The sequence below is a fragment of the Zonotrichia leucophrys genome, chromosome 1 (assembly GCF_028769735.1).
Source record: "Zonotrichia leucophrys gambelii isolate GWCS_2022_RI chromosome 1, RI_Zleu_2.0, whole genome shotgun sequence".
In the NCBI taxonomy this organism is placed as follows: domain Eukaryota; kingdom Metazoa; phylum Chordata; class Aves; order Passeriformes; family Passerellidae; genus Zonotrichia; species Zonotrichia leucophrys.
The window spans coordinates 33,880,261-33,906,321 of record NC_088169.1 but is presented as its reverse complement, the minus strand read 5'-3'; the positions used below and the strand labels follow the sequence as shown (position 1 = coordinate 33,906,321).

Sequence of the window (26,061 nt, the reverse complement as noted above, 5' to 3'; positions counted from 1 at the left end):
TGTTTGTATTTTGAAGAAAGGTTTCACCGTCCGCTTTAAGATTCCAGTATTTCCTTTCTTTGTGTCTTATGTTTATCCCATTCTCTCTTCTCTTTGCCTCTCTTAGTGTTTTGTCTTATTTCTCAGCTTCTGCTGCTTTTGGTTTATTAGCCTTACACTTCTCTTCCAGTGCTCCATCTGCCCACTCTGATTAGTGACAGTTCCTGACCTTATTTTTTTTGTCCCTAATTGTTTGCTTTTAATCTTGACTTGTTTATCATGTGTTCACTCCCACATTTCATTGCAAAGCTCTTAGAGGTCAAAGTCCTTTGCTAATTAGACTATTGCTAAGTGCTCTGTCTGCCACAGAAACATCATCACAAGCTAAAAATAAATAAATTGCTTCACATTATCAGGTTTGCAGGGAAAGTGTTTTTGTCACAAGATTTTAATGAAATAGAAAAATATTACTTTCATACCTGCTCAGATTTGGGATGAGACATTTTCTTGATCATTCAGTGTGCCACAGAGATTATGTCTGACTGCGTTCCTGGCAAGTATCTGAGTTCCAGTTCAGTATTTGGACCTAAAAGTATGAAGCTGTTTGTGCAAATTTCATCTGAATTCTGGAATCTGAATTTCTTCTGGAAATTCACAGGATTTCACAAGAATTTTGCTTTTTTTGATTTCAAGCTATCATTGTCTCTCTTTAATTGTGTGAATAATCTGCTTTGGTTTGATTGAATGTTAATTGGATTCATTGTGAATACGTATTCATATTAGTATGAATTTGGTTTGAGTGATCCAACTCTGGGGTTCTCAACACAAGAGAGATGTGGACCTGTTAGAAAGGGTCCAGAGGGCCATAAGGATGATCAGGGACTGGAACACTTCTCATATGAAGACAGGCTGGGAGAGCTGGGGTAGTTCAGTGTGGAGAAATAAAGGCTCTGGGAGGCCTTGTTATAACTTCCCAGTACCTTAGAGGGGCTTACAACAAAGAGGGAGAAGGGCTTTTTTATGCAGGCAGATAGAGACAGGACAAGGGGCAGTGGTTTTACTGAAAGAGGAAGGCAGGTTTAGATTAGGCATTAGGAAGAAATCCTTTATTTGGAGGGTAATGGAGCACTGTCACAGTTTGCCCAGAGAAGTTGTGGGTGCCCCATCCCTGGAAGTGCTCCAAGGCCAGCTTGAATGGGGCCCTGAGCAGCCTGATGTAGTGAAAGGTGTCCCTGCCCTTGGCAGGGGGAAAGTTGGAACTAGGTGGTCTTGAAAGGCTGTAGATTAACTTTTCTGATATACAGCATGGAGTGGTTATTTTGTGGCTATGTCATTCTTGAACACATTGGTGAAATTCTTTGTTCTTGTTTGGAATTACCCTGAGCTCGTGAATGTTGTTGCAAACTTTCTGTGCTTATGGAAGGAGGCTTAAAAAAAGTAAAGTGTTCTATCAGAGAGCTTGGATGTGCTGCAGTCTGAAGATGTGGGAATTGTGTTCAGTGTTTTGCAGGCCATAAGGAAGACAGTGTGTGACTGGGAAGCAGGTCACGAGCCATTCAATGACCCAGCTCTAAGGGGAGAGAAGGACCCCAAAAGTGGCTTTGACATCAAAGTCCCAAGACGTGCAGTTGGACCCTCCAGCACTCAGGTATTTTCCTGTCTGGTGGTTGTGATACCTGTCAACAATTATTGCATGAGGTGTGTTCCTTCTGTCCTGAACTATTTTAAAATTGCAGGTTTTATTGCGGTCTTTTTTTAATGCTAAAAATCTACTCTGATTTAAATTTGTAAAATTAGATGCGCATAACCAAGAGCCTCTGCCTGGATTGCTGTAATTTTCTACTCTGATACATAATTTTTCCAAGGATTCAATCACTTAAATCTGATTTTCTGGGAACAAATATTTTCTCATTGAGCTCCTAATGTTTTTAAATAATATTTTTTAACTATATGAATTATTTCTAGACTGACTTCTATCTCTGATATGGCTGGTGAAATTTATTTTCTTAAATCACACTATTCAGTAGATGTCCAGTAGTTTTAAAATATGTTTAAAATATAAATGAATGTCTGTTAAAATATGGGAAAGTATATGACTTCTGACAAAATCCCAGTGTTCAGTAATGAATGATAAAGCTGATCCTTAGAATCTAATTTGTCTGCTGCTGCCACTAAAACGAGATATTTCAAATGTTTTTTGTGGTAGTCATCAAAATCCCATACCTAGATGCTCATTCTTGTTACCTCCATATAGTTCTCTTTATTTCATTTGTGGATGTGTTTGGAGAATGTATGGTCTGATATTCGTAGCTCAGCTGAGAAAATGAGGTACTGAGTCGTGCGGGTGAAAAATTGAAGGCAACTGTGATTTGTGAAGACAATCTTTTATTACCTAAAATCTGTGGGAAAGAGAGCATGTATGGTTAATAATTCTGGGTAATAAAAAGTTGCTTAGTTTGTGATAAGATTGGTTTAATGAAGATTTTGTTTTGATAATTGCAGAAAAATTGTTTTGATTTCTAATTTTCTGGGGTGAAAGAAAAGGTTAAATATCACCAACAATTTGCTTCTCCTGTGCTTGAAGGGCTTTACTTCACCTTTGCAACAGGCTGTTTAGACTATGTGATTCTCTCTGCTTTTTCTGCTCTTGGGCTGGCACACTTGTCCTTCTGGGCTGACAGGAAGGCAAGAGGTCAAATATATCCATTTTAGATAGGTTTTCCTCTGTTTCGTGTGTTTCTAAAATGGCTGTGTATGAATGGGTAATTGGTGCTTAATCATTTTTAAATCATTTGATAAGCTAATGGCTCTCTGAGCATCCTCTGAAATGAACGGGAACTTTCTCTTTGCTTGAGGGAGCCCCAGATGGCAGTGATTTTTCTGAACAACCTTTCTGTGTGGCCTCCTCTGCATGCTCACTGTGCTGCTTTTCGTTTTTAACAAACTAACATGGTTTCTCTGCTTCTCTTTCCCGTTCCTTATTTACCCGTGTGTTTTTATTAACGGATTCTCTTCCCCTGCCTGCCCCTGTCTGTTGGTTTTTAGCTCTTCATGGTTCGCACTATGACAGAGTCCTTGAACTCTGCTGAGCTGTTGAAGCAGCTCAAGTCTCTGGGATTGGAAAAGCTATTGCATGTGACACACAAGTTTCTGAGGCAGTCCTACATCTATCCGCCTCTTTTAAACTTTGGTGGTAAGATATTACTTATTACTTTTACTTTGTGTGGTGATGTGAACTGTTCCACTGCAAGTGGTCTGCTGCTGAGTGTCAGTGGAGGTCCCCTTGGCACGGGTAGGCATTTGTGCTGCTGTGTAGGCTAGTGTTGCATCTGTTCCTCTTGCCTCAAAGGCTTTGATCCACACAGTGCCAGTTTTCAGTTTGAAGTGGAGCAGTCGCTTACTGATAGTAATTCTCAGTGTTGCTCAACTAATGTACCATGTGTATTTTCCTTTTTTCCCCTCCCCTTTCCACCGTAATTGTTTCCTTTAATGATACAGCTTTACATGGTGAGAACTATGTTAGAGTCCCTCATTGCTGACAAAAGTGGTTCCAAGAAAACCTTGAGAAGTAGCCTTGAGGGGCCCACCATATTGGACATAGAAAAATTCCATCGCGAGTCTTTCTTCTACACTCATTTGATAAATTTCAGTGGTAAGATATGTAGATGATCAGTGTCCAGCTTAGCATGTCCTAACACCTCTAACACGATCTGGAAAATGTTTCCGATTGCCTAAGTCAACTTAACCTTTGGTTTATTTATCAAAAGCCTTGGTCTGTCCAAACTTTTTCTGAGATGGTACTTAGCATTGTGGTGGGATTTTTTATTTTGACTTGTTATATGTTTGTTTCTAATGCGTCAAATTTCATATTGTTACCTCTTTTTTCTATTTTATGTATGTACTTACATAAACAATAAGCCTATACACACTGAAATTTTTTTAAAGGAAGTAGTTTTTGTGTTTTGGGAGATTTTTTTTTTGTTTTGTTTTAAGTACAGAGGAAACAAATTCTCTGTTGTGGTAAATTTGATGTCATTTCACTACTCTTACTATTCAGTTAATTGTAATCGGAAACATGCTGTCCTAAAGAATTCACCTACTGACATTGAGTGTACCTAGTCCTTGTCATCACCATGCTGTGTTGTCTTTCATTTTTGTTTTGCTGCTGGTCTCCTTTACTCTTGGAGAAGGGGGAGTCTGTTAATACCAGTCACTGTGCTAACTGGGGAACAGCACTGCAAAAGGTCTTCAGAAGGTCTTAGTGTAAAATGTTCATTCCTGTTTTAGTTCACAAGCCTTCAGGAAAGGCAGGATTGTACCAAGTGTTTTCTGGAGAGGTGGGAAGCACACCTCTGTGCCCTTGATGGCATCCTTAGAAACTTGTTGTTTTAATCCCTACTTCATGTGTCTGTCTGTCATTTCCTGCCCATCTAATCAACAGGAACATGTGGAGCAGTTCAGTCCTCCACAGGGAGGGAAGGTACTGGGAGTTCCAGTGCAATTTTGCCTCCTTCGCTTACTGCTTCCCAAATTCAGTGTATGGCTTTCTCAGCCCCCAACTGAGAAATTAAACTAGAAATCCCTTTTTACTGGTGTACACAGTTTTTATGTTTAACTGATAGTATCATCCAGTTCCACTCTTTTTTTCTATAAGAAGGCACCACTTTGGGGGCCAGTGAGGAATTCAGAACTCTTACAAAAAGCCATGGGCTTTACATTTTGAATTTGCTTTAGATTATATAACCTGTGTACAGCTCTAGTGACTTGCACCTGCTTTTTTTTTGTTTTGCATTGCATCATCAGAATCACAGTTGTATTGTACTTGATGTATTTCTATAAGAAGTGTAATTCTCCCTTATTCATTCTGAAAGAAACCCTGCAGCAATGCTGTGATCTGTCCCAGCTGTGGTTCAGGGAATTCTTCTTAGAGCTGACCATGGGCAGAAGAATCCAGTTTCCCATTGAGATGTCCATGCCTTGGATTTTGACAGATCACATTTTGGAGACAAAAGAGGCATCAATGATGGAGTAAGACCCGCTTGTGCTCTTCCACTGAATGATTATTCTTAATGAGTGCCATTCCTTATTATAATGTTGCTCCTTTAATTGGTTTTAACAAGTAGTCATTGAGAAGGTATTCTAAACTTGAATAAAATTTTTGTCTTACATTTGCCCATTTTCACAGTCTCTAAGTTTTCTTTTTGATGTGAATAATTGAAATGCTAAACATTTCATATCATTGCACCCGCCACATATTTTGCTCCTTGAGTTCTCCTTACTTATTCTTCAAAGGTGCCAAATATAATGTAGAATGGTTAAAGTTCCATTTTGATGGACAGCTAGAAAATGAGTTTTAGACTTCAAACATATCTACACCTTTTCTTAAACCAACGAATATTTTCTTAAAGGAAAAATTGTGATCCTTTTTATATAAACTAAAAAAGGAAAGTACCCTGTTTTCATGAACCACTTGTGGATTGCAATATTGACTGGCTTACATCATCTTGACAGCACCATCCTAAAGAATCATGACTTTCATACACGTGTAACTCATGTTTTATTCTTTTTCTTGCAGGTATGTTCTGTATTCTTTGGACCTTTATAATGACAGTGCTCATTATGCACTTACCAAATTTAAGAAGCAGTTCCTCTATGATGAAATTGAGGCAGAGGTAAAGTAACTTACCTACTGGAGAAAAATCATCTGTATCTGAATGTGAAAATCATGCTAAAGAGCAAGGTCTTTTTAAGAGATTCAGAACAGCTGGTGATAATAGAAAAACTGAGAAGACTGACCAGAAGATGAGCAACTGGTTGGGTGATATGTTGTGAGGAAAGCTGTAGATTTGTGCAAAAATGCCTCACATTAATGCTGAAAATTGTAGACCTGTGCAAAAATCACTCACATTGATGGTGAAAATTGAACCACATCTCTTGTACTGGGAAATTCAGACCTATTAACTTCCTTCACTATGTTTGATAAACAGTGGGAGATCTTAGAGAAGCTCATTTTTAAATTTAAGTATCTCTAAACATATGATATTTTTCTCCTCAAGGTAAACCTGTGTTTTGACCAATTTGTCTACAAGCTGGCAGACCAAATATTTGCATACTACAAGGCAATGGCTGGCAGGTAGCTATTCCTTCCACTGTGAGAGCTTTCCTTCACTCTTCTCTGCTAGACCTGAAACATTTTCTTCCTTTCTTCATAGCCTGCTTCTGGATAAACGGCTGCGTTCAGAGTGCAAGAACCAGGGAGCAACCATTCAGCTGCTGCAGTCCAACCGCTACGAGACACTGTTGAAACAGAGACACGTTCAAGTGAGTTAACTCCAGTGTTTTATCTGAGTTGCTTGGCAGCTTTCCAGTGGTGTTGATTCATGTAGGTAGACAAAACTCATTTTGTGCTTCATGTTCTGTCGTCTCGGCAAAATAACTGAACGCTTGAGATCTGCTTTTTTTGTCACGTGAAGGTGTATATTAAGAAAGAAAACTTAAAAGATCCTATTTTGAAGCAAATGTCTGTTGCAGTTAGGAAAGCATGAGCCAAATAGGAATGCCATGGGTGGTAGCATTGTATTCCTAGTAATGTCTTTTACTAGTTTTCAGTATGTTGTTGGCACAATATGATAGAAGCATAAAATGCTGATACAAGTACTTAAATGTAGATGCAATGTGTACTTTTAATTCTTTTTGTGAGAATTGGGATGCAAATTGTAGTACCGCATTTGCTCATGAATTTATAATTTTTGTCCATCTGCTTTGTTTCAGCGTGTTTGGGATGCAAGTTCACAAAGTGAGAGTCTGTTAATGTGGGGGGTCTCATAGTCCTTGTACAGCGTGTCTTGTAACCTGTGTGGCAGCTCAGAGGCTCACACGTGTTTTCCCTTAGCTCCTGGGCAGGTCCATAGACCTGAACCGGCTGATCACGCAGCGCATCTCGGCCGCCATGTACCGCTCCATGGAGCTGGCCATCGGCCGCTTCGAGAGCGAGGACCTGACCTCCATTGTGGTGAGTCTCTGCTGCATCCCTGGCACACCAGCTGGGGTGGAGCAGCCCCAGACTGCTGCAGCTCGGGGCCCTGGGGGTAAAGTGTACAGAAGGCAGGCACTTGGAGCAGTGAGAAAGCAAAGAAAGCAATCGCCTTTTGATATAAGTTTTTGTAAGCGCCCACTTCTGCCCATGCTTATAAATAAATTGCACATCAAAAAAACCAGCCTTGTGCTTGGGAGAGTCAAAATTCGTTGATTTACTCAGGCAGCTTGGTTTTGTAGCATGACAAAAATAATTTTTTTGTGAAGGAAAGAAATCTGATTGTGCCCATGGAAGAAAAGCATCTGTGCAATATTGAGGTGTCCTTTTGAGTTAGTTTCTCAGTAAAAATGCTAAAAAACAATTTTTATTTCAAGACAGCATGAATTTGACAAGTAAACATGCAGTCAGCAAGAAAAAAATATCAGGCACATTCAGTTCTGCTGGAATGAAAAATAAATTAAAAGTTGTGCAAAAGAGTTTACTGTTGTTCTTTCTGTAATAAGATTTTTACCAGTGACATTTTGTCATGCAGTTAACTATCTTGGTTTAGTTTCATTCTTTACTGAAGAGAAATCAAATACTGAGGCCATACAGCCTCTTGACTTCTGAAAGCTTGGTTTTATAACTTTGAATTATTGAAATGTAGCTTTTCTTTGTTATGTGCAGTACACTCTTATTGACTGAGTGAACAGAAACCATCAATGATGTGTTCCTTATGTCACAGGCTCTCATACTTTGAGTAAGTGAGTGAGTGACAGAACTAAGGGTTGTCCCTTTACCATGCTCCTCCTTCTTGTTGTGTTGGTGTTCTTTTTTTGTTTTATGCAAAATATTTTCTGTTGAAAACTGGCTGCTTTCCTCAGCAAGAAGCTGATCCAAATAGATGAAGTAATCTGTAATTTCTGCTGGTTTTTCCAGATAAACAAATGAAGTTAAGGTATTTACAAGACTGAGCTATTATTTTTTCCTCAAACTGGACTTCATTCTGTAGTAATAATCTTAGTGGTTTTTTTTTCCTTGAACTAACTTGCTCACAAGTGTAAAACTCCTTTGAAATATGGAGCACTTAAATCAGAGAGCAGTTTATGGAAAGATAGCAGTAGTAATTTGATACACAACTAGAAGCAGCCACTGGATATTTCTTCAGTAGATCACTGCACAATAATCTTTAAAAGCAGTGCTTGAATTTTTTGGAAGTAAGGGTTGTGTTCTTTGTGCTTGGTGTTTTAGTGCCTGATGGCAGATATGGAGTTATTTTATTTTATTTTATTTTAAAGAAATTGCCAGAAAAGATGCTAGGAATTTCTTGTCAAGAGGAGAAACATAATGAAATGAAGTACACATATATAATAGTGTAGCCTGCAGCTAGTGATTTTGTGGATACCTTCAGAACATTTGTAAATGTTTGATCTGGTCTTTCATTACATCTTTGTACATCCTTCACTGGAGTAGACCATGAGAAGGATTTATGGTAAATGTTATTCCTAACATTACCACTACAATAGTTAGTTCACCAGTTACTCTACTGAGCAGAAATTACTTTTGTGATTGCTTGTAAAGTAGGAAATGCAGAAAGGTGTTTCTGGCCTATGTCTGACTCTATTTAAGTGTTGGAGTTTTAAGTTTTGCTCAGTGGAGGAAGTGTTGGTACAGGTCTGCGTTTGAGAACTATCTTTGTTTGAATACCCTTAAAGTCTCAGAAGGTTTAAGAAACAATCCCAAGAGTACTGATTCTGTCCAGCCCTAATTGTCACAGTGAGAGACTGGGAGAGAGTCAATTGTTTGTTTTAACTTCTTTCTAGTTTTCTTTTCCCTCAAGGTTATTTGTGTACTTTGTTCAGTTTCTCCACTTTATTAAATGCATCATTCTCTTTTTTCGCCTTGTTTTTCTTAGGAGCTGGATGGCTTGATAGAGATAAACAAAATGACTCACAAGCTTCTGAGCAGATACATGACCTTGGATAGCTTTGATGCCATGTTCAGAGAAGCCAACCACAATGTTTCAGCCCCTTATGGCAGAATCACTCTTCATGTCTTTTGGGAACTCAATTATGATTTCCTTCCAAACTACTGCTACAATGGATCAACTAACAGGTTAGCAAGGCAGCTTTTTTATTTGCAGCTTTTTATTTATTCTACCACCCTTCTGCTACTTCCTCCCTAGCAAGTGCTGACAAGTTCATCTCCATTCATTTAGTGTTTTCCACTTCTAAGGCTTCACTTGAAATGAAGCAGCATGAGTCATTTTACCAAGTGCTGTTAAATGCATGAAAGCCTGTTATTTGTCCACAATAGAAGGCAAATGGAACCACAGCAACCAAATTCTGACATTTTGATGACGTAGTTACGGTATGCTGAAAAACAGAGTGTGTCAAAACACTGCTAAGTGCATATCAGGAAGGTATTTTGAAACAGGATTTCAGGGTGAGATGATGGAAATAAAATTATAGTCCTGATTCTGTGCTAACGTGAAGAAAAGTTTTTTTCTGTGAATTATTTCTGATATTTATATAATTATTTCTTATTTCTGATTCTTTTTGTTCAGTGAATACTGAACTCTTCCTTTCTAGAGAAAGGAAGAGTTCAGTATTCACTGCAAACTGCAATTGTAGCCTTTAAGGAGAGTGAGTATTGGAAATAGAAAGAAGAAGGTAGGATCTAAGGTTTGAATGAGGGGGAAGCACAGTGTTCAAGATTTTGAATATCTGTGCTTCCTGCTTATATGCTGTTTTTAGGATTTGTGTTACTTTTAGTCTTTACTCAGGTTTTGCTTAAAGCCCTGTGAAGTGACAGTAAAGTGATAGTGAATATTGAGCTGTAGGAAGAGGAGGAAGTCTGTTCTCATCTTATACTGTCTCCTTGGAGAGCTTTCCTTGTCTGACATGTTCTGTGATGGTTATGTTGTATTTTAGATCCAAGATTCTGTCTGAAAAAAAAAAAAGCTTTTTTTTTTTGTGGTTAAGTTTTACCCAAGAAACTTCTGTTACAGGAATCTGTTTGCATGGGAAAATTGAATTTATTTTGGAGGGAGCTTCTGTGCAGTTAATGTGTCTGGAGATCAGTATTGGAATATTCAGTGTGCTGTATTAAGAATCATGTGAAAATCTTGATGAAATGCTGCTCTTCCACCCATCAGCTTTATTGAAAGGCATTCAGTAGCTCCTGTACAGTTCAGTCTGTGTTCATCCTGGCGACAAGGGCTGCCTTACTGCAGACCACAGCACTTGGGAAGTGAGTGTGAGCTGCCAAAGGACATTAGCAGGATCCTATAGCACTTAAAATCTGTATACAAGAATTGAGTTAGGCTCAGCTTGTTGGGTAATTAATTCAGGGTAATTAATTTAGGAGATGTTAAAAGCAGCCAGATCTTAGGCAGTATGCGTACCATGTGTCTGATTTCATCACAGAAGTGCTTTGGTTTCAGTCAAAAGACAAGTGTGGAGAGAATTAATGTATGTGTTGCACATGCTATATAATGCCCTTTGATATTTTTGGTGAGAGAGAGAACAGGAAGTTTTTGGCCTTTTATAGTCCTTAAGCATGTTCATTGCTGCCTTGCTGTTAGCATGAACTTCAAATTGCTGTGCTCTGTCTGCATTCAAGTGTACAGGTTATTGAGTGCAAACACAGGAATGCACTGTGAGGAGCTGTGTGAGAGCTGCTGGTTTAATGCTTGACTCTTGATAGGTAAAGTCTTGCATAAAGGTTACATGTAAACAAGGGAAGAAAAGTAGCAAATAAAGGCTGGAAGAAAGAGATATAATCGTGATGAAAAGCAGAGGTTTCTTTGTGGTGTGAGGGGCTGGAGGCAGAGTTCCCAGAAAATGGGTCATACCTGTGGCTACTCTTCTTTTAATATGACAGCTTGGTATAAGGGTTCTTCTTTTAAAGTTAGTGTTTTGGTCAGATTAACTTGTTTCCACTACCTTTTGAAGCTCTTTTCCCAAGAATGCTTGAACGTGATAATTTCATATATCTGTAGAAGAGTTCAACTATGTAGAAACCCTGCAGATTTAGTTCAAAAGCTAAAGCTCTTCATGCAGAAGTGCTGGAACATATTGCATGTTTAATTATTTGGGAGTTAGGACATTTTTTTTGAATCTGGTAATGTACTGAGATTGGACAGTGAGACTGCTATTAAAAGATTTAGCAATTTAATAATGGGAGTTGCCATTAATGCTGGCCAGCTGCACAGAGTCAGGGACAACAGTTTATGGAGAAGGAATGGAGAGATGAGTGAGATGATCTTTCAGATTGGCAGTGAAATCCAAGGGTATTTTTATCCACCTGTTGAGCATCATGAAAGAAAGAAAGCAAGCAAACCTTTGGATAGTGCACAAGCATATGAGCTGCAGGTGAGGTCAAAGCTGTCTTTAGTTCAGTGTCCTGATGCTGTCAGCAGCCATAAAGGGGCTGAATTTGAAAACAAGGGAGGCTTGAGGCGATTTCTCTCAGGAAACATGCCAGCCTCCAGCAATGATTAGATGTTTCTGTAAAACAAAAATGAGGGGATGTTAGTGCATCCCTTTACAGGGGTATTCATTTTTCCAAACTGTTTTGTCCTGTCCCTTTTATAAAGCTGTGTGAGGCTTTGGCATTCATTGTGTGCTCCAGTGAGGAGTCTGCAGTGAAGCTTGTGCTGCATCTCTTTTAGATGCTCTCAAGCTATTGTACACCAGTTCTTTTACTGAAAGTGGCCATAAACAGGTGTTTCCCACTTTTTGTACTTTCTGTGCTGCCTGGGATTGTTTTTCAAGAGCCCTTTCTCTGTTTGCCCTCAGTTGCATGTCTTTTCAAGCCAAGTCTTTCCACACCAGCAGTATTTGTCGTGCTTAGGCCTGCATCTGAACTTTTTCCTTGTGAAGTTAGGTTATCTAGATTCAAATGATTCAAATACTCAGTCTTAGTTCCTTTTCCACTGTCTGTAGTGTCCCTTTTTCTGCCTTATTCTCTCTACTGTTTCTAAGCTGATCTTTTCCTTCCTTGACAGCTTGTTTTGTATTAAGGACTAACAGAGAAGCAAGTGTGAGACAGTCTTACATTTATTTGAATTGAAGATTTTCTGTGCTTTCTTGACACAAATGATACAAGCTTCTGGAGACAGTAGTCAAACTAGTAGCTCCATCTCCTTTAACACATAACCCAAATCTGTGTTCTCTGGTATAAATTCATGTGTACAGCACTCTTCCAAATGCAGTATGACATGTTTCTTCCAAGGGTACAGATTTGTCACAGAAGGAACAAAAAGACCAGCTTTTTATTTTTCTCTCTTCCTGACAGCCTCTCCTGCTTCCTTTTGTGAGCTCTCTCTCTCTCATACTGCTTTTGAGACTGCCTTTCACGAGAGAACAGCTGTGTCTTCTTGTGTTGCATACACTCTGACAGTCACTGCTCAGAAAAATTTTCAGCCCTTGCACATAGTGCTGGAGCAAACCTGAAAAGCAGCAGTGCAAACCATCTAGTTTCTGCTACCAAGAGCCAAAGGGAACAGGGATATAGACTCATGTAGACTCACTCATAGGGGTGACTGTAATCAACTACCTTTCTGCCCCTAAAAAGTCAAGCGACCAACCAAAATCTTTCTGCCAAAAGGAAAAGTGACAGCAGTAGATTGGCAGATGTGTTACTCTTGCAGTATTTTCCTTGCTGTTTCCTCTGTTCTCTCCATCTTGGCATCCAGGTTTAAGAAGGGTGAGTCAGATCCAGTGTTCTCTGAGAGGGGATGTAGGGCTACCATTCGTTCTGCTAGACAGGACAAACTAATTTGAGAATGCTGGAAGCAAGAAGTGTTCAATTACACAGGGAGGTGCAGAGGAACACTTTCTGTAGGAGCAGGGAGGGAAGACTGTCATATCTTATTACTTCTAAGATGAAGCTCAGAAAGTTTGTGAATGAGGTTTATCTAACCTGGTGCCTGCAATGCAGCAGGCTCATTGCGCAAAGCAGTCTCTTTCAGTTATCTCCTTAAATAGATTAAACTAAAATCACAGAATCATTTAGATTAGTTTGTGATGTGCTCACTATGAACTTCTTCCTGGTAGGTATCATAGAAAAATTAATATTAAATTATTTGATCCCTAAAATACTTACTTTGGGGGCTCATGTTGTCCTCTAGCAATTTGCTTGCAAAGCTTTGGTAAGCCAGAAGGCTTTTCATCTGCTTAATCTACTTTGCTTACAACCTGTGCTGATTAAAATGGATAAATTGCTGTGAGATCATCAACACTGATTAAAAATGAAACTGATTATCTTGGAATATGCTGAAACCTGTATCCTACCAGTATCCAGGGGAAAGTAAAACTTTGTTTAGCTTTGATATTCAAAGAGCTTCAGTCCTTCAAAGAGACATTCCTCTTACTTGGAGGAGGAGCAGGAGGAAGCCAACCAGCAGAATGTCAGAAAGAAAGAACACACACACGGACATTGAAAAACTTTGAAGAACAGTAGATGATGCTGAACTGTAAGGTTTTCATATAGTCCTTAGTTTTTAGGGAAGAAATTTCTAATACTTACCTGAAAGATGTGTTGGGATTAGTCACATACTTTCTAGGATGATGCACTCTTTAGGCTGCTGTAGCCTCAGTCTTAGACGTTACCTCTCAATAACTTAACAGGTGACTGTCATCCTTTGCCCCTATTTCCTTACTCCTTTTCTTCCTCTCTTGGCCTCTTTCACTCAAGAAAATATAAGCAAGTGTGTTTGCTTCAAGTCTTTAAGAAAACTTTAAGACTATTTTCTACTACTCTGAAGAATTAGAGATGGAGAAACTCCCAAGCTTGCAGAGGAGCACTGGAAGCACACAAGAGTTACTTGAGCATTTACTTGCAGTGACTTGTTTGCTCCCAGACATTAATTACATTGTAATTGATACATATACACACAATAACTTTTTGATAAATCAAAGAATTATAGTAACAGCTTCCAGAGTAATGGGATGCACCCACTTATATGTCAAAACACTCCTTTCCTTGTGAGTGTTTTAATTTAGTGGTAAAAATCTGCTCTTGCCACATTGAAACCCAGTCTTATGTCAAATGACATGGTATCTCTTATGATTTCATTTTAAAGATTCTCTTAGGGCTTGAAAATTGATGTCAGATTAAACAGGAGTGAGATTTTGGAGAAAAAAAGGGGGACTAGAGTAATCTCTGGCACTGTCGTATGTTGCAGATTACTTTGAATTCCATCAAATGTTTACATCATCTCTGGTAAACTCATTAATGAAGTATCTGCTGAATACAGATTCAAGTAATCCCTCTCAAAGGAGAGTTTTCAGTTTCTGTGTGAGAGAGAAGGGGAGAAACTTGTAAGCTGAGGGAATATAAATGTAAAGATATCTAAATAATATATATAGTATCAAAAATAATGTATATAAATAATGTATTTTTCCTCAAAAGCTCTAAATGAAAACTCTTTCTGGACTACAGCAAGTACAAGTATTTTTGGGAAGAGTGGCTAATCTATATATGAACAAGTAGCTGTACCTGGTTTTGAGAAGGTTAAAAATGCAGAAAATATTATTCTGAAGTTATAGATTCTCAGAAGAATGATTGAGAAATAAAATACAGTGGAAATTATTGTAAGCAACACGGTCCAATTTATGTTGATCTCGGTGAAACAATTTTTGATTATCATGGCTGTTCATGTTTTTAGCTAGAAGATGGATGTATTAAAAATAAAATGGTTCTGTTCTTTCTAGGAAGAATTAATAATGAATAATTAATTTTATGTGCTGATGAAATGTAAATACTTTAAACAAAAAAGATCAAGATACAATTATATCTTATGATATTATAGTGTAAGGCAAGTTTTCTTTCCTGAAACATTTTCCTAGATACATTTCTCTGATATGGTATCAGACCAGCCTGATATTGTACAACCATTTGATGTCCACTTCTTAAATAGCTATTTTCCCTCTTTGCTGTGCCTTTACAGCTTTGCACCATTTATCAAGAAATACTTTTTAATCAAGGTAAAAAATAAAGAAGCCATCCAGCTTGTAAACACATATCCCCCAATAATTTTCCTCTGTTTAGTGAAGTTAAGCAGAATTGGAATTGTAGTGGGTATTGATTAACTTCTTCCTGCACTAAAACTGCAGTGCTGCCAAATGTGCATTACACAGTTAGCAGGGAACATCAAGGGGGAAGATTTGTGCTGCTGGTTCACAAGAGGACTGGGAATGGTCCTTCAGGCTCTGGTGGCCTCAGTTGTGGGTGGGATGGCTGATCCTGTCTTTGGCAGTGCTCCATATCTCTGTAGTTCTCTCGCTGTCCTCTTAACCGTGTACATGCTTAGCTTAGTTAAAGCTAAGCATGATTTGTGTTGGTACCTGCTCACACTGAGCTATGATCAAACTTTCAAAACATTGATTTTGCTGCAAGGATTATACTCTTCCTTATGACTTTTTTTAAAGGTAAAATCTAACATATTTCTCCTGATGTGAATTTTGGGGGAAAAAGCTCAGAAACATTAAACAGAAATGCCATGTTCCTCTTTGAAGGAGTACTTCTTTCTCAAGGACTTAATTTTGCAAGCACATTATGCCCTGTGAGAGGCTATTGCTACTTGATTAGTTACTTCCCTGTTTGCTGGCCTGGGCTGGTGGTGAGGGATATTTTGGGATCCTGCACACCATGGGAAGAGCAGTAATTGTTGAACTGCAGTATGATTTGTGTCTATGCTTTTGGGCAATTCAGGCTGTGTGCTTCCCCAGTTTCTACTGGGGCTGAAAGGCTGCTGGTCTGGCTTTGATTGTATTTGCAGACAAAAGCAGTCTTCTACAGGGCAGGGTGCATTAGGTGCACACCTAAGTATAAATAATGATTTCTTGTTTTTATTTTTTTTATATAGATTTGTTCGGACCGTGCTGCCATTTTCTCAGGAGTTTCAGCGTGATAAGCAGCCTAATGCACAGCCACAGTATCTCTATGGATCAAAGGTTGGATTTGATTCCCTTTATCTTTATGGTTTGCTCATGTTTAATGGTATCTTTTTAATTATAGAAACTATGGTATGTGAAAGTTATTAGAAATTGACTGAAATACATTTTGTGTATTTCAAATTGAATTTGTATGTTTTAAATTGAATATACACTTTTTAAAGACTGCTTGAAGCTCACCCTGTGTTTCAGCATTGGTTAGTTTGATGTGCAATTGATTAGTCTGATGTGTAGTCTTATCTGACAAAGCTAAAAATAAGCCCTTCTCTCAACCACCTTGCATTGTTCAGTTGCTAACAGTGGCAGAGCAAACTCAAAATAAAGATTAATTACTCATTGGTTACTCATCTGGTGAAGTGAGAACAAAAGCCCATCTTGGGTGCAGCCCTGCCTTGTGATGACAGAAGAAAAGGGAATAGATAGAAAAACTGTTTTAGATGTTATCTGACTTAAGAGGAATATAGATTCTGACCATCTTAAACTATCAGATACCTAACTTCTTCAATTATTTTTTTTTAATGTAGTGTTTCTTTGGACTCTACAACCCCAGAGCTGTAAACTCATTGTGATGAACTTGGTGTCTTGGTCATCTCATCTTCTGTATTTATTTCCTGCTGTGCAGTTAGGTGGGCTGGGAAGGTTTGTGCAAGTTTTCAGTGGAAGGGTACGTGATGTGCAGTCACATACTCTGTCCCTGGGGCAATCCCCAATGCTGAGGGTGGAAAGGAGCTCTTGTGGGTGACAGCTTGGAAGAGTGTTTGACACAAGAGAACAGCTGTGGGCTACCCAAGTGAGGAAAGTTAGCTTGCTCTCACAGGACCAATGCTATGCTCATGTGTAAGAGATTTGTTCTCCCTGATCACTGCAGATTTATTTTCTTATTCTTCAGAATTATTGTTTGTGTCTTAATGGCAGTTAAAGACATAGTGCATTAACATATATTTACATTTTTAATATCTAGTCAGAAATATTGATCTACTTCAAACTGCGCTAAAAACCATCAGTGCTATCTTCAGCAAATCATATATGACAAGGTGTCACTCTAAATTTTGCAATGTTTTCTTGACTATCAGGGTGCCAAGCTGAAGTATGAAAAAGATAAATGAAAAAAATAAGGATTAAATTAGAGGATGGACAATAAAAAAGCTTAAAATTATTTATTATTATTTAAAATTATTTAAAATATGTACTTAATTATACATCTAATTTATGGAAGTGTGCTGTAACTGTTATGGGTTACTCTCAATATCTACCTCCTACTTAGGCATGAACATAATTAGTCCTTGTCTTACTCTTATTTTCTACACATCATATCATAGATGTATGGTGCAATTTCAACCCAGTAATCTAGGTTTTGGGATATCTCAGGAGTTACAAATTTCAGTGCTAAAATATCTGCTGCATTTGTAAAATGTAAAGGAGGTAGAAAAGGATTCACATGTTTTAATGCGCATGTAGCAGCTGACTGTCGGCTCCTGTAAATAATGTTTTATGTAATTGTTCTCCAAAAAGGAACAGTAAATTATAGGAAAGTGGAATTTTCTTTCATTAGAGTTATTGTGTTCCTTACTATTTTAGTAACTGACCAGATGTAGCATAGAGCAAAAACCTGAATTTCATAGAGATTGCTAACTTAATTTATCTAAGTGATGATGCAGTGGGGTGAGTGACAGAAGATTAACTGGGGAACACTTTTTTGATCAGTCAGGTTACATTATTAAAATGAGTTTAGTAATCTTCACACTGAGAGCTATACATTTTCAGAATTCTTGATTATTTTTCTATATAAGCAGCAACAATCAAGCCGAGGGGTCTTACTTGCATTTTTGGGACAAATTTCATAACTGGATAGGCCTATATTAGAAAATACTCATGACTCTCTCTAATTTTAAATTTTAACAAGAGTATATTTTTATTCTTGAGTTGAATTTATTTTGAAATTCAGGATCTCTGAGTGGAGTTTTTAACATTTCTACTTTATTATAGGCAGTAACAGATAGGAATTCTTACATTATAGAGGCTTCGCTACTACAGCAGTAACTAAAGAAATTTTTTGTTTGTATCTCAAAGTATTCACATATTCCCAGATATTTCTAAATGGATCAAAGCATCTGGTCTATATTAATGTGTCTTGATACTTAGCATAGAGAGTTGTAGTAACATTCTCTTTGGCAACTCAAGTTTTCTGAGTGATATCTTCATGTAATTAGCCAAACAAAAACCCACAGATACAACTTCCTTCTTCTGGTTGATGTGGAAGCAGAGCTGTCAGGTGGGAAGGAGCCAGCCTACAGAAGCTCATTAGCCTTTTAAGTGAGCTGGATTATTTTAAAAGTTTGGTTGAGCATGGTCACTGAAATCCCTTTACTCAGTTAAAGTACGTGTAGGATTAATGATATTAATATTAGCAGGTTGGAATTTGGCAACATTGGGTGAATGCATGAAATATTTTATAATATACATATAAGAAAGTATCTTTCCTGGGGACTTGAGCTAACTTTCTCTTAAGTACTTGGTTTTATAGAGGTTGTGTAGACCTGAATTGAAAGGCTTTCTTTCTGTCTTATACAACATTTTCCAGATATTGTCATGGTTTTTTTGTCTCTGGCACCTTTGTAGATATATTTTGTGAAAAATACGTGTTTGAAAGGTACTTCTCACTGTGAATATAATGATTTTTATCTACTGCATGTGCACAAATTAAAGTCAGTTTGCACTATGTTGCAACCTGCTATCAGTTTGGTAATCACTTAGAATGTTTGCCCCATACTCGATGACTGTTGAGTGGAGAATTACCAAATCTAATACAGAATTGCCTGAATGAACCTGAATTAATCTGTAATAAAACTTTCTCAGCAAGAAACAAAGCATGCAGCTCTGTGGGCATGTGGTGACATGAGTTTTTCAGAACTAGAGCAGAAAACAGATGACACTCTGCATGAATTGCTCATTTGCAGCAGGGGTGAGATGGTCCATTGCTTGTGAGATGATATAAATGTTTATCTTAGTAGTGCACAGTAAACTCTGTGGGTGGAATGGTTTTATATTTAGAGAAGGTAAATCCCTTGGGAAGCACTACCATGGTAGCTCTTTGCTTTCTCTGTTGGATGTAGGCATGTCTTTTGGTTGTGTGTGTTTGTATATAAATAAGAAAATGCAGTAGGTGAATTGCCTAGAAACTGCTTTAAGGAGAACTGCTCCTTGTTCTCAGTGTGGCACGTACATGTGTATATAACATAAATGTGTGTCTGTATATGTATTGGACTGCCTTAAAACCCACATAAAGAAATGGACATGCAGAGAAGTAAACAGGTTTCCAAGAGCCCAAGATGTTGGCAGAGATTGACTGTGTCTCTTGGCCTCATCCCATTAATATTAAAATAATCTTTTCTTGATGAAAACCTAATCAGAGAAGTGTTACTGTCAATTTGATTGCGAGATAATTTTAAAGCATTTTCTCTGTCCTCGCCACCCAGGCACCCCTTTATGGCACTAAACCTGTTGTGCTGGCTTCATGTTGTGATGAGGGTTCTTGAAATAGTGCCTATTTCATGTAACATTGTCATTTGAAACAGCAGTGAGCTGTTATTCTCACAGTTTGTTTGAGACTGACGTGCAAGACAAAGGAAAATGTGTCAGCTGGAGGAAGTGCTCTGAGGCAGGTGGAGAACACGTTATTGCTAACTTCACACAATAAAAATGCCTTTTGAAGTGTTTTCTGAAAGTCATACTCGCCCCCGTTCAGCAAGTGCTCTGTGTGTCATGCTTGTCCTACTCAAAAAAAAAAAAAAAAGAAAGATTCATCACACTTATGCCAGCTTCTCCTTAGCACTCAGAGTCGATGCATTTCACAAGTCGTGGGAATTGTTGTCAAAATAGAGTAGCTGAAAAGATCCGCTACCTGCTGTGAAATATTCATGGGGAGCTCTCTTGCCAAAATTGTACCCCCCCTTAGCTTCCAGGGTGGAGGGGGATGGCAGCTGCCCAGGCAGCAGCTCTCCAGCCTTCACTGGTGCAACCAAGCTGTGTCAGAGAGAGCTGACTTCACACGTACTTTTGTACCAAGAGCAATTAACTGCCTGCACTCGCAGTGCACCTTTGGTTTTTTAGGCATAATATGCAGCAATACTAAGATTTATTATGTTTTTATGGAACACAAATGCACTTAAGAGGTTTAAAACAGGGTGACTTACACATGTAAATCAGACAACACTTGTCACTAGTGAGGGTGAACAGATTTCTGTCCAAAGGACCTTGGCACTTTGCCATGAAGCTCAAGGCAGAGTGAGATGATCGGGTTTTCTTGTTACAGAAATAAAATGCATTTTAGCATGTTTTTACTGTTTTACCCCCTTCATCACACAAAATGTACTGTGCAATTGGAAAGAAATTTGCTGCTGATTAACGCATGTTATCATTAAAGCTGAAAGGGAAGGGGAAAAGGAAGGGCCAGGAGCTGCATTTCTGGATTCCATTTCCTCTGCAGGGAGTCTCTGGCCCATGGAGCAGAAGGTGGCTTGTGGTGGGAGCAGAAGAGTGCAAAATGCAATAACCCAGGATATTTCCTTAATTAGACGTGTCCTTACTAAGTCTCTATCTTCCATGTATTTAGACTGAGGGGAAATAAGACAAATGAGAGGATACAGTTAAAAACCTGGTGAGTTTATCTTACATCATGAGATTGACCTCAGTGCAGAGGGGAGGGATGGGCAACACCATGGGCAGTGCAGTGTGTTGTCTGAGTATAGTACTGCTTATAGTAGTGTGTGTTTTGGGAAGCAGCTGGGATTGTTAGGGTAAAGCTCACACTGGCAAACCACTGCACTCTGTGTGTATGTTCCAGTTGCCTGTAGTGTAGCAGTCTGGGTTGCCATCTGAAAACTCCTACTCAGTTTTATATATGCTAGTTAACAAAAATTATTTTGGTCACTTTTGGCTACTTTTTATATTTGTTTGCTGTTTTAGGCTAAAGAAAAGCAATGAAAATTCCCCTTGAAATGTAAACCAAATACTTGCTACATGCTTAATTTTAAATAAGGGTGGGTGGGTGAAGTGCTCACTTCTTGGGCATGTGAACCTTTGCATACAGGCTGTTGGAAAGGGGTGTGAAATCAGAGGTACAGCCAGAAGTGCTGCACTGAGCAGTCAGAGCTCCCTGTTGTGAGCACCAATGTGTTTGAAGTAGCTGGGGTACCCCACGTGGCAAAAACCTTTCTAATTTATAGCAGAGCACTGTCCTGTCACTGGGACTCGCTCCTGACTTTTTGAAGATGTCACCATGGGCTCATTGCACACTGAGGGATTCTCTATGATTGTGGCCAGCTGGATGCCACCCGGATGCTTTTCCTCAGCGTCCTGTGTGTGCTGGCTCTGCCTGCTGAGCTCATCCGAGGCGTGGGCCGTGCTTTTGGTCCATGGCCCCTCAGGCTCCCGCTTGGAGCTGCCGCCCCGCTCCTGCAGGCGCTGGTGTCTCCTGCGGCAGAGGAGGTGCAGGCAGCCGTAGAGCAGCACGGCGGCGATGATGAGGAGCAGCACGCCGCTGGTGAGCCAGATGCCCAGAGCCAGCTCTTTCTTGGTGCTGCTCGCCGACGCCGGGTCTCGTTCCAGCGTGTTGAAAACTCTGCACTGGTCGCTGGAGGGGTTTGCGGACTGGCAGGTCACGCACATGATGTACGTCGTCAGGGGAGTCAGGTTTTCAACCACAAAGGAGGAGCGAGTGGTGGGCACCCTCTCTTCCCTCTGGAAGCTCTTTCTGGAGTAGCTGGACAGCATGCTGTTCCAGTTAGGGTGGTACATAATGCTGTAAAAGCTGTCGACACAACTGGCCATTTTTGGCCAAATTACCATTGCTGTGTTTCCTGTGATGTTTTGGATGGTTATTCCCATCAGGATGTTTTTTGGGAGGTTTTTTCTCTCTTGATGCTGGTCTCCCTGTGGAAAGGGAAGGTGTTCTTTGGAGAAGCTGCAGCACTGAGGATGTAGTTTGGATCTTAATCGTAGTGCTCTGTAATGTAGGAATGGAGTTTGTTAGGAAAGTATGCTCTCATCTTTGGCACTGCAGTGTAAAAATGGGAATGAAAGTTCATAAATTCTGGCGTGTTTTAAAATGTGTATTTCTCTTCCAAGTAAAAGTACAAAGATAAACTTAGAGAAGTTCAACCAGAGCTGTTGCTTGTACAAGTGACCGGTTGTATCTTGAGACATGGTGAATTTTTTCAGAGTTTACAATTGGGGAACCACTTCCTTTCACCTTTTTTTTTCCCAAGTGATTGTAAAAAATGCAGCAGGTGTTTTTTTCCTCTAGTCTGTGTATCTTGCCTTTTATGTTAAGTGGCAAGAGGGGTTGGCAGGAGTGGATATTGAGGAATAATTTCCTCTACCATTCACAAGTCTTTATTTTTGCTAGTCGCATTTAGTTGAAGAACAAAAGAGTATGTGGAAATCTGACTACATATTATTTTGTCTCCAATATCTTATGTTAGTTTCTTATTCACAAGTTCACATAGGAACACCTTCCCTATGAAGACCGGCTGAGAGAACTGGGGCTGTTCAGCCTGGAGAAGAGAAGGCTCCAGGGAGATCTTGCAGCACCTTCTGGTATCTAGATACAGCAATACAGCTGGAGAGGGGCTTTTTATACAGGCAGATATTGATAGGATGAGGAGGAGTGACTTTAAGCTCAAAGAGGGCATATTTAAATTAGATATTATGAAGGAATTCTTTGCTGTGAGGGCAGTGAGGCACTGGAATGGGCTGCCCAGAGAAGCTGTGGAAGCTGTCCCTGCCTGTGGCAGGGGTGTTGGAGCTAGGTGACCTTTAAGCCAGACTGCTGTGCGACTCTGTGGTACCCTCTGTGTTTGCTGCTAAGTTGCACATCTGTAACCACTGCAGCCACACTGCGGCACTGGCTGTGAGCACTGTACATTGGTGGTATCAGTGTCACAGTAGTGAGCCTTGATGCTAGTCAGCCTCTTGGAAAAGCTTTGTCAAGCTTAGTGAAATACAGCTTTCACTGTAGCCTACCTTTTGGGTAAATAGTGGGGATTTTTAAAAATTACTAATGCTCTTTGCTGTTTTAAGTCATTTTATGTAATCCCATAGTCTGCCTGCCCTGAATTTATACTCCTCCTCGTCCTCAATTCAAATTAGAAAATCTGCCAGTATTTTGAGATTCTCAGTATGTGTAACCACTCTAAATAGTGAAAGGAAAACACCTCTTTTCTTCAATTTCTCTAAACACATCTGTTAAAGAATATATAATAACAACCAGTGGATATTTTCATTTGTTTGGCTTGGGTTTTATGCTTTTACTGTCATGATGGTAACTTTTGAAAAAGAGCTTACCTCAGCAATTTAATCTGATCCTTTAGTTTGATTGTCAGTTTCCAGTGGCACTCGTGGAAGCTTTTTTCCACTTTGAAAGTTTCTCACTTTTTTTATGACTATAAATGCCCATGACAGTAACACTGTATTTCATTGTTTATGACTTTGCTGTGATAATTTAATATATTTTTTTAAGATCAAGTTTAAAATGTTACATTTCCTGGATAAGTAACAACTTATTATTGAAAATTCTCCTGAAGAAGAAAGATTGTGAGATTTGCTCATAACATATTCTGAAATTATTCTGTAGTACTAGTATTTTATACTAGATAGGAGACTGGGAAAATGTATATTTTATAGGATATTTTTCATGGGATTTAGATAGTGACACTACATGAATAGTAAGAATTCTGTGCCTGTTTATATATGAAAATTGTTGCTCAAGGGTTTTGGATTCTACTTACTGAGAAGTGGGAAAAAAAATATGTATGTTTATTTTCATGACAATATAAAAGCATGGATATGACTGATCTGGGGAGATGCTGCTTTTCTAATTCTGTGGTAAAGACACCCTTTTTTATACAGCAACAAGATAAAGGAACTGAGTTTGCTATCAGATAAACTTAACAAACAGACATGTTTTGGCATCTACCCAGCTACTGCAGATATTAAAATAGGGTGCATTAGTGAGATCAGTTACCTTCTCTTTAACTGGTAGCTCCCTATTACTTAAAATCATAATCTATATCTGTTATAATCTAGTGGTTTTTAGAACACTTTTAACACAGCCTAGGAACAATAGTTTCAACAGTTTAATCCTCGTAGCATTTTGTAAGTAGAATGAACTATAATTAAATAACAATAATACATTTCCATTGTTTCAAACCATCAGTTATTAGAAAACACACAATTACTGACATGTAAATGCTTGGAGAAGCCATCTGATGTTTTATGGATCATAAAGTCAGTACTTACCGTCGCTCCCTGATGGAAATTCCAGAACAGAATTTCTTTATGGCGATGCTGCTGTGAAAATGTTACTAACACCACTTTTTTTATATCCCTTTCTATATTAATTATTTCCTGACTGATGTCTGTTTGCCAGTTTGCTTTTTCTTCTCCTCAGATTCTCTGGACTGAATTCTCATTGCCTGGTGATTTCAGTTTTTTTCTCTGATGCTGCTGGTAGCATGGTTTCTTTGTCTCTTCCACTTAAATTCCTGCAAGAGCACATCTTGTCTAAAGATGCTGTTGCTTTGCTTTGCAAAGACCTCACAGGAGAAGAAAATGATGTCTTTTCCCCCCTCTCTTGCTTGCCTCCCCTTGGCAGTATGCAGCCTGAGCATCCCTGTTATATACTCTTGTGTGTGGACCAGTGATGCTGTGAGTGATTAATGTTAGCACTTTGATGACATCAGCAACTAACAACTCTCTCCTTTTTTTTTTTTTCAATCTAAGTAGGGGAGGGAGCAAGTATAGCTTAAAAAATAATGAACAGCAACTTCCCTTCCCTCCCTTTCCACCTCAACCCCCCTCTAGTTAGTGGCTTCTTCCCTAAGGATTTTATGCTTTTGTGTCTCAGTGTGGAGGGGGAAGTGGTGTTAGTATGTAATGTTTTTTTCTAAATTCCTTGTTACAGTTTAGAAAGATCCACTAATCCAACGTTTACAGGTGCACTGCAAATTTTACGTACTTCCCCTGAGGTTTATATGAAAGATATATTTTTAGATTGGCTGGCTTCCTATTGTTTTGTATTGGCAAGTTTTTAAAATACAAATATCATGTTTTTGGGGCTTGCTTTTCTGTAACAAATTCCTGCTGTGTGAAGAGAGGTTCTCTCCCCTTAACCTCATGGCAGTAAAAGGCTTTATCCCAGTAAAATAAAATTCTCCTTGTTCTGTAGCTGAAATAGATAGTTCTGACATGTCTGTTGTAGGAGACTTACCTGATTGGAAACATCAAAACCAAAAAATGAAATCTCATCTTTTAGGGGTGGTTGTATAAATCCTTAGTTTATCAGGACATTCATCTGCACATATGTTCTTAAGGTTTTACCAGTCCTCTGTGCTGTCTTTGCCCCAGACCTCATTTTTGTCTGCAGAGAGCTATGGAAATGCACGGGTTGTAGTGGAGGGATACAGCTTTAGGCTGTGCCCTGCTGGGACACATTTGGAGTTTGGCCTTTAGGCCAGCTCTGATGTAACAGCAGGACTGTATTATGTACTAGGATTCTAATAGTTATTCAAGTGTCTATTTTAGTTTGCATTTAGAATTTTTAAGTTTCTAAGACCTCAGCTGGAAACTGGTGTTTATATAGAGACATAAAACATAAATAAAAATGTGCATATTCTATTCTGATTGCGTCAAAAGATGGTTTTTAAGTCCTTTTATGAGAATAAAGTCCTTCCAGAGCTTGGTAGAGTTTTCTAAATTGAATTCCAACTAGCTTAATGCCGTGTGGTTACAGTCCCTGGTGTTGACTTGCATGGGTATTTAGGGCAGGATCTGGATTGAAGGGAATGTTCTTCCTGGAAAAGAAGAAAAAAAAAAAACTGTTACAGCTGTGTGTGAAGTTGAAAGTTTAACAGTATGCTGTTTTCTGTGTGTGTTTTAGAGAGAAGGAAAATTCAAAAAACTGAAGGAAACACAACAGTCCCTTCTGTATGAAGGGTGGCCAAGATTCCTGCTAAAATTAATTTCAGGGTATTAGGAGAACAACCCGCTTGCAGAAATGGAGGATGCTAAGTTAGCCGACCTCTAATCTGCAGCTTCAGCAACCAG

The 26,061-nt window shown here is 38.9% G+C and overlaps 2 protein-coding genes across 3 annotated transcripts in view; one reads left to right on the top strand and one right to left on the bottom strand.

Moving 5' to 3' along the window:
- Positions 1 to 26,061, top strand: part of CYFIP1 (cytoplasmic FMR1 interacting protein 1) — a 76,693-nt gene that overhangs the window by 32,309 nt on the left and 18,323 nt on the right. Inside the window, exons 15-23 of one of the 2 annotated variants that reach the window (XM_064711459.1) lie at positions 1,480 to 1,627; positions 3,478 to 3,631; positions 4,851 to 5,007; positions 5,555 to 5,651; positions 6,036 to 6,112; positions 6,192 to 6,300; positions 6,872 to 6,991; positions 8,910 to 9,109; positions 15,870 to 15,957. In XM_064711459.1, coding sequence (XP_064567529.1) covers positions 1,480 to 1,627; positions 3,478 to 3,631; positions 4,851 to 5,007; positions 5,555 to 5,651; positions 6,036 to 6,112; positions 6,192 to 6,300; positions 6,872 to 6,991; positions 8,910 to 9,109; positions 15,870 to 15,957 — 1,150 coding nt within the window. Of the gene's footprint in view, positions 1 to 1,479; positions 1,628 to 3,024; positions 3,173 to 3,477; positions 3,632 to 4,850; positions 5,008 to 5,554; positions 5,652 to 6,035; positions 6,113 to 6,191; positions 6,301 to 6,871; positions 6,992 to 8,909; positions 9,110 to 15,869; positions 15,958 to 26,061 lie in introns of both variants that reach the window. The other variant, XM_064711470.1, reaches the window with a different exon arrangement.
- Positions 20,076 to 24,676, bottom strand: LOC135446918 (fibronectin type III domain-containing protein 9-like). The gene is made up of 2 exons (XM_064711443.1): positions 24,256 to 24,676; positions 20,076 to 21,961 (listed from the first exon to the last, which is right to left on the bottom strand). Exon 2 carries the CDS (start codon positions 21,841 to 21,843, stop codon positions 21,172 to 21,174), a length of 672 nt encoding a protein of 223 aa, XP_064567513.1. The 5' UTR covers positions 21,844 to 21,961; positions 24,256 to 24,676; the 3' UTR covers positions 20,076 to 21,171.

What these genes read in the sequence shown, in the direction of transcription:
- LOC135446918 (XM_064711443.1), bottom strand. Translation starts at nt 21,843, where the DNA reads ATGGGAATAACCATCCAAAACATCACAGGAAACACAGCAATGGTAATT.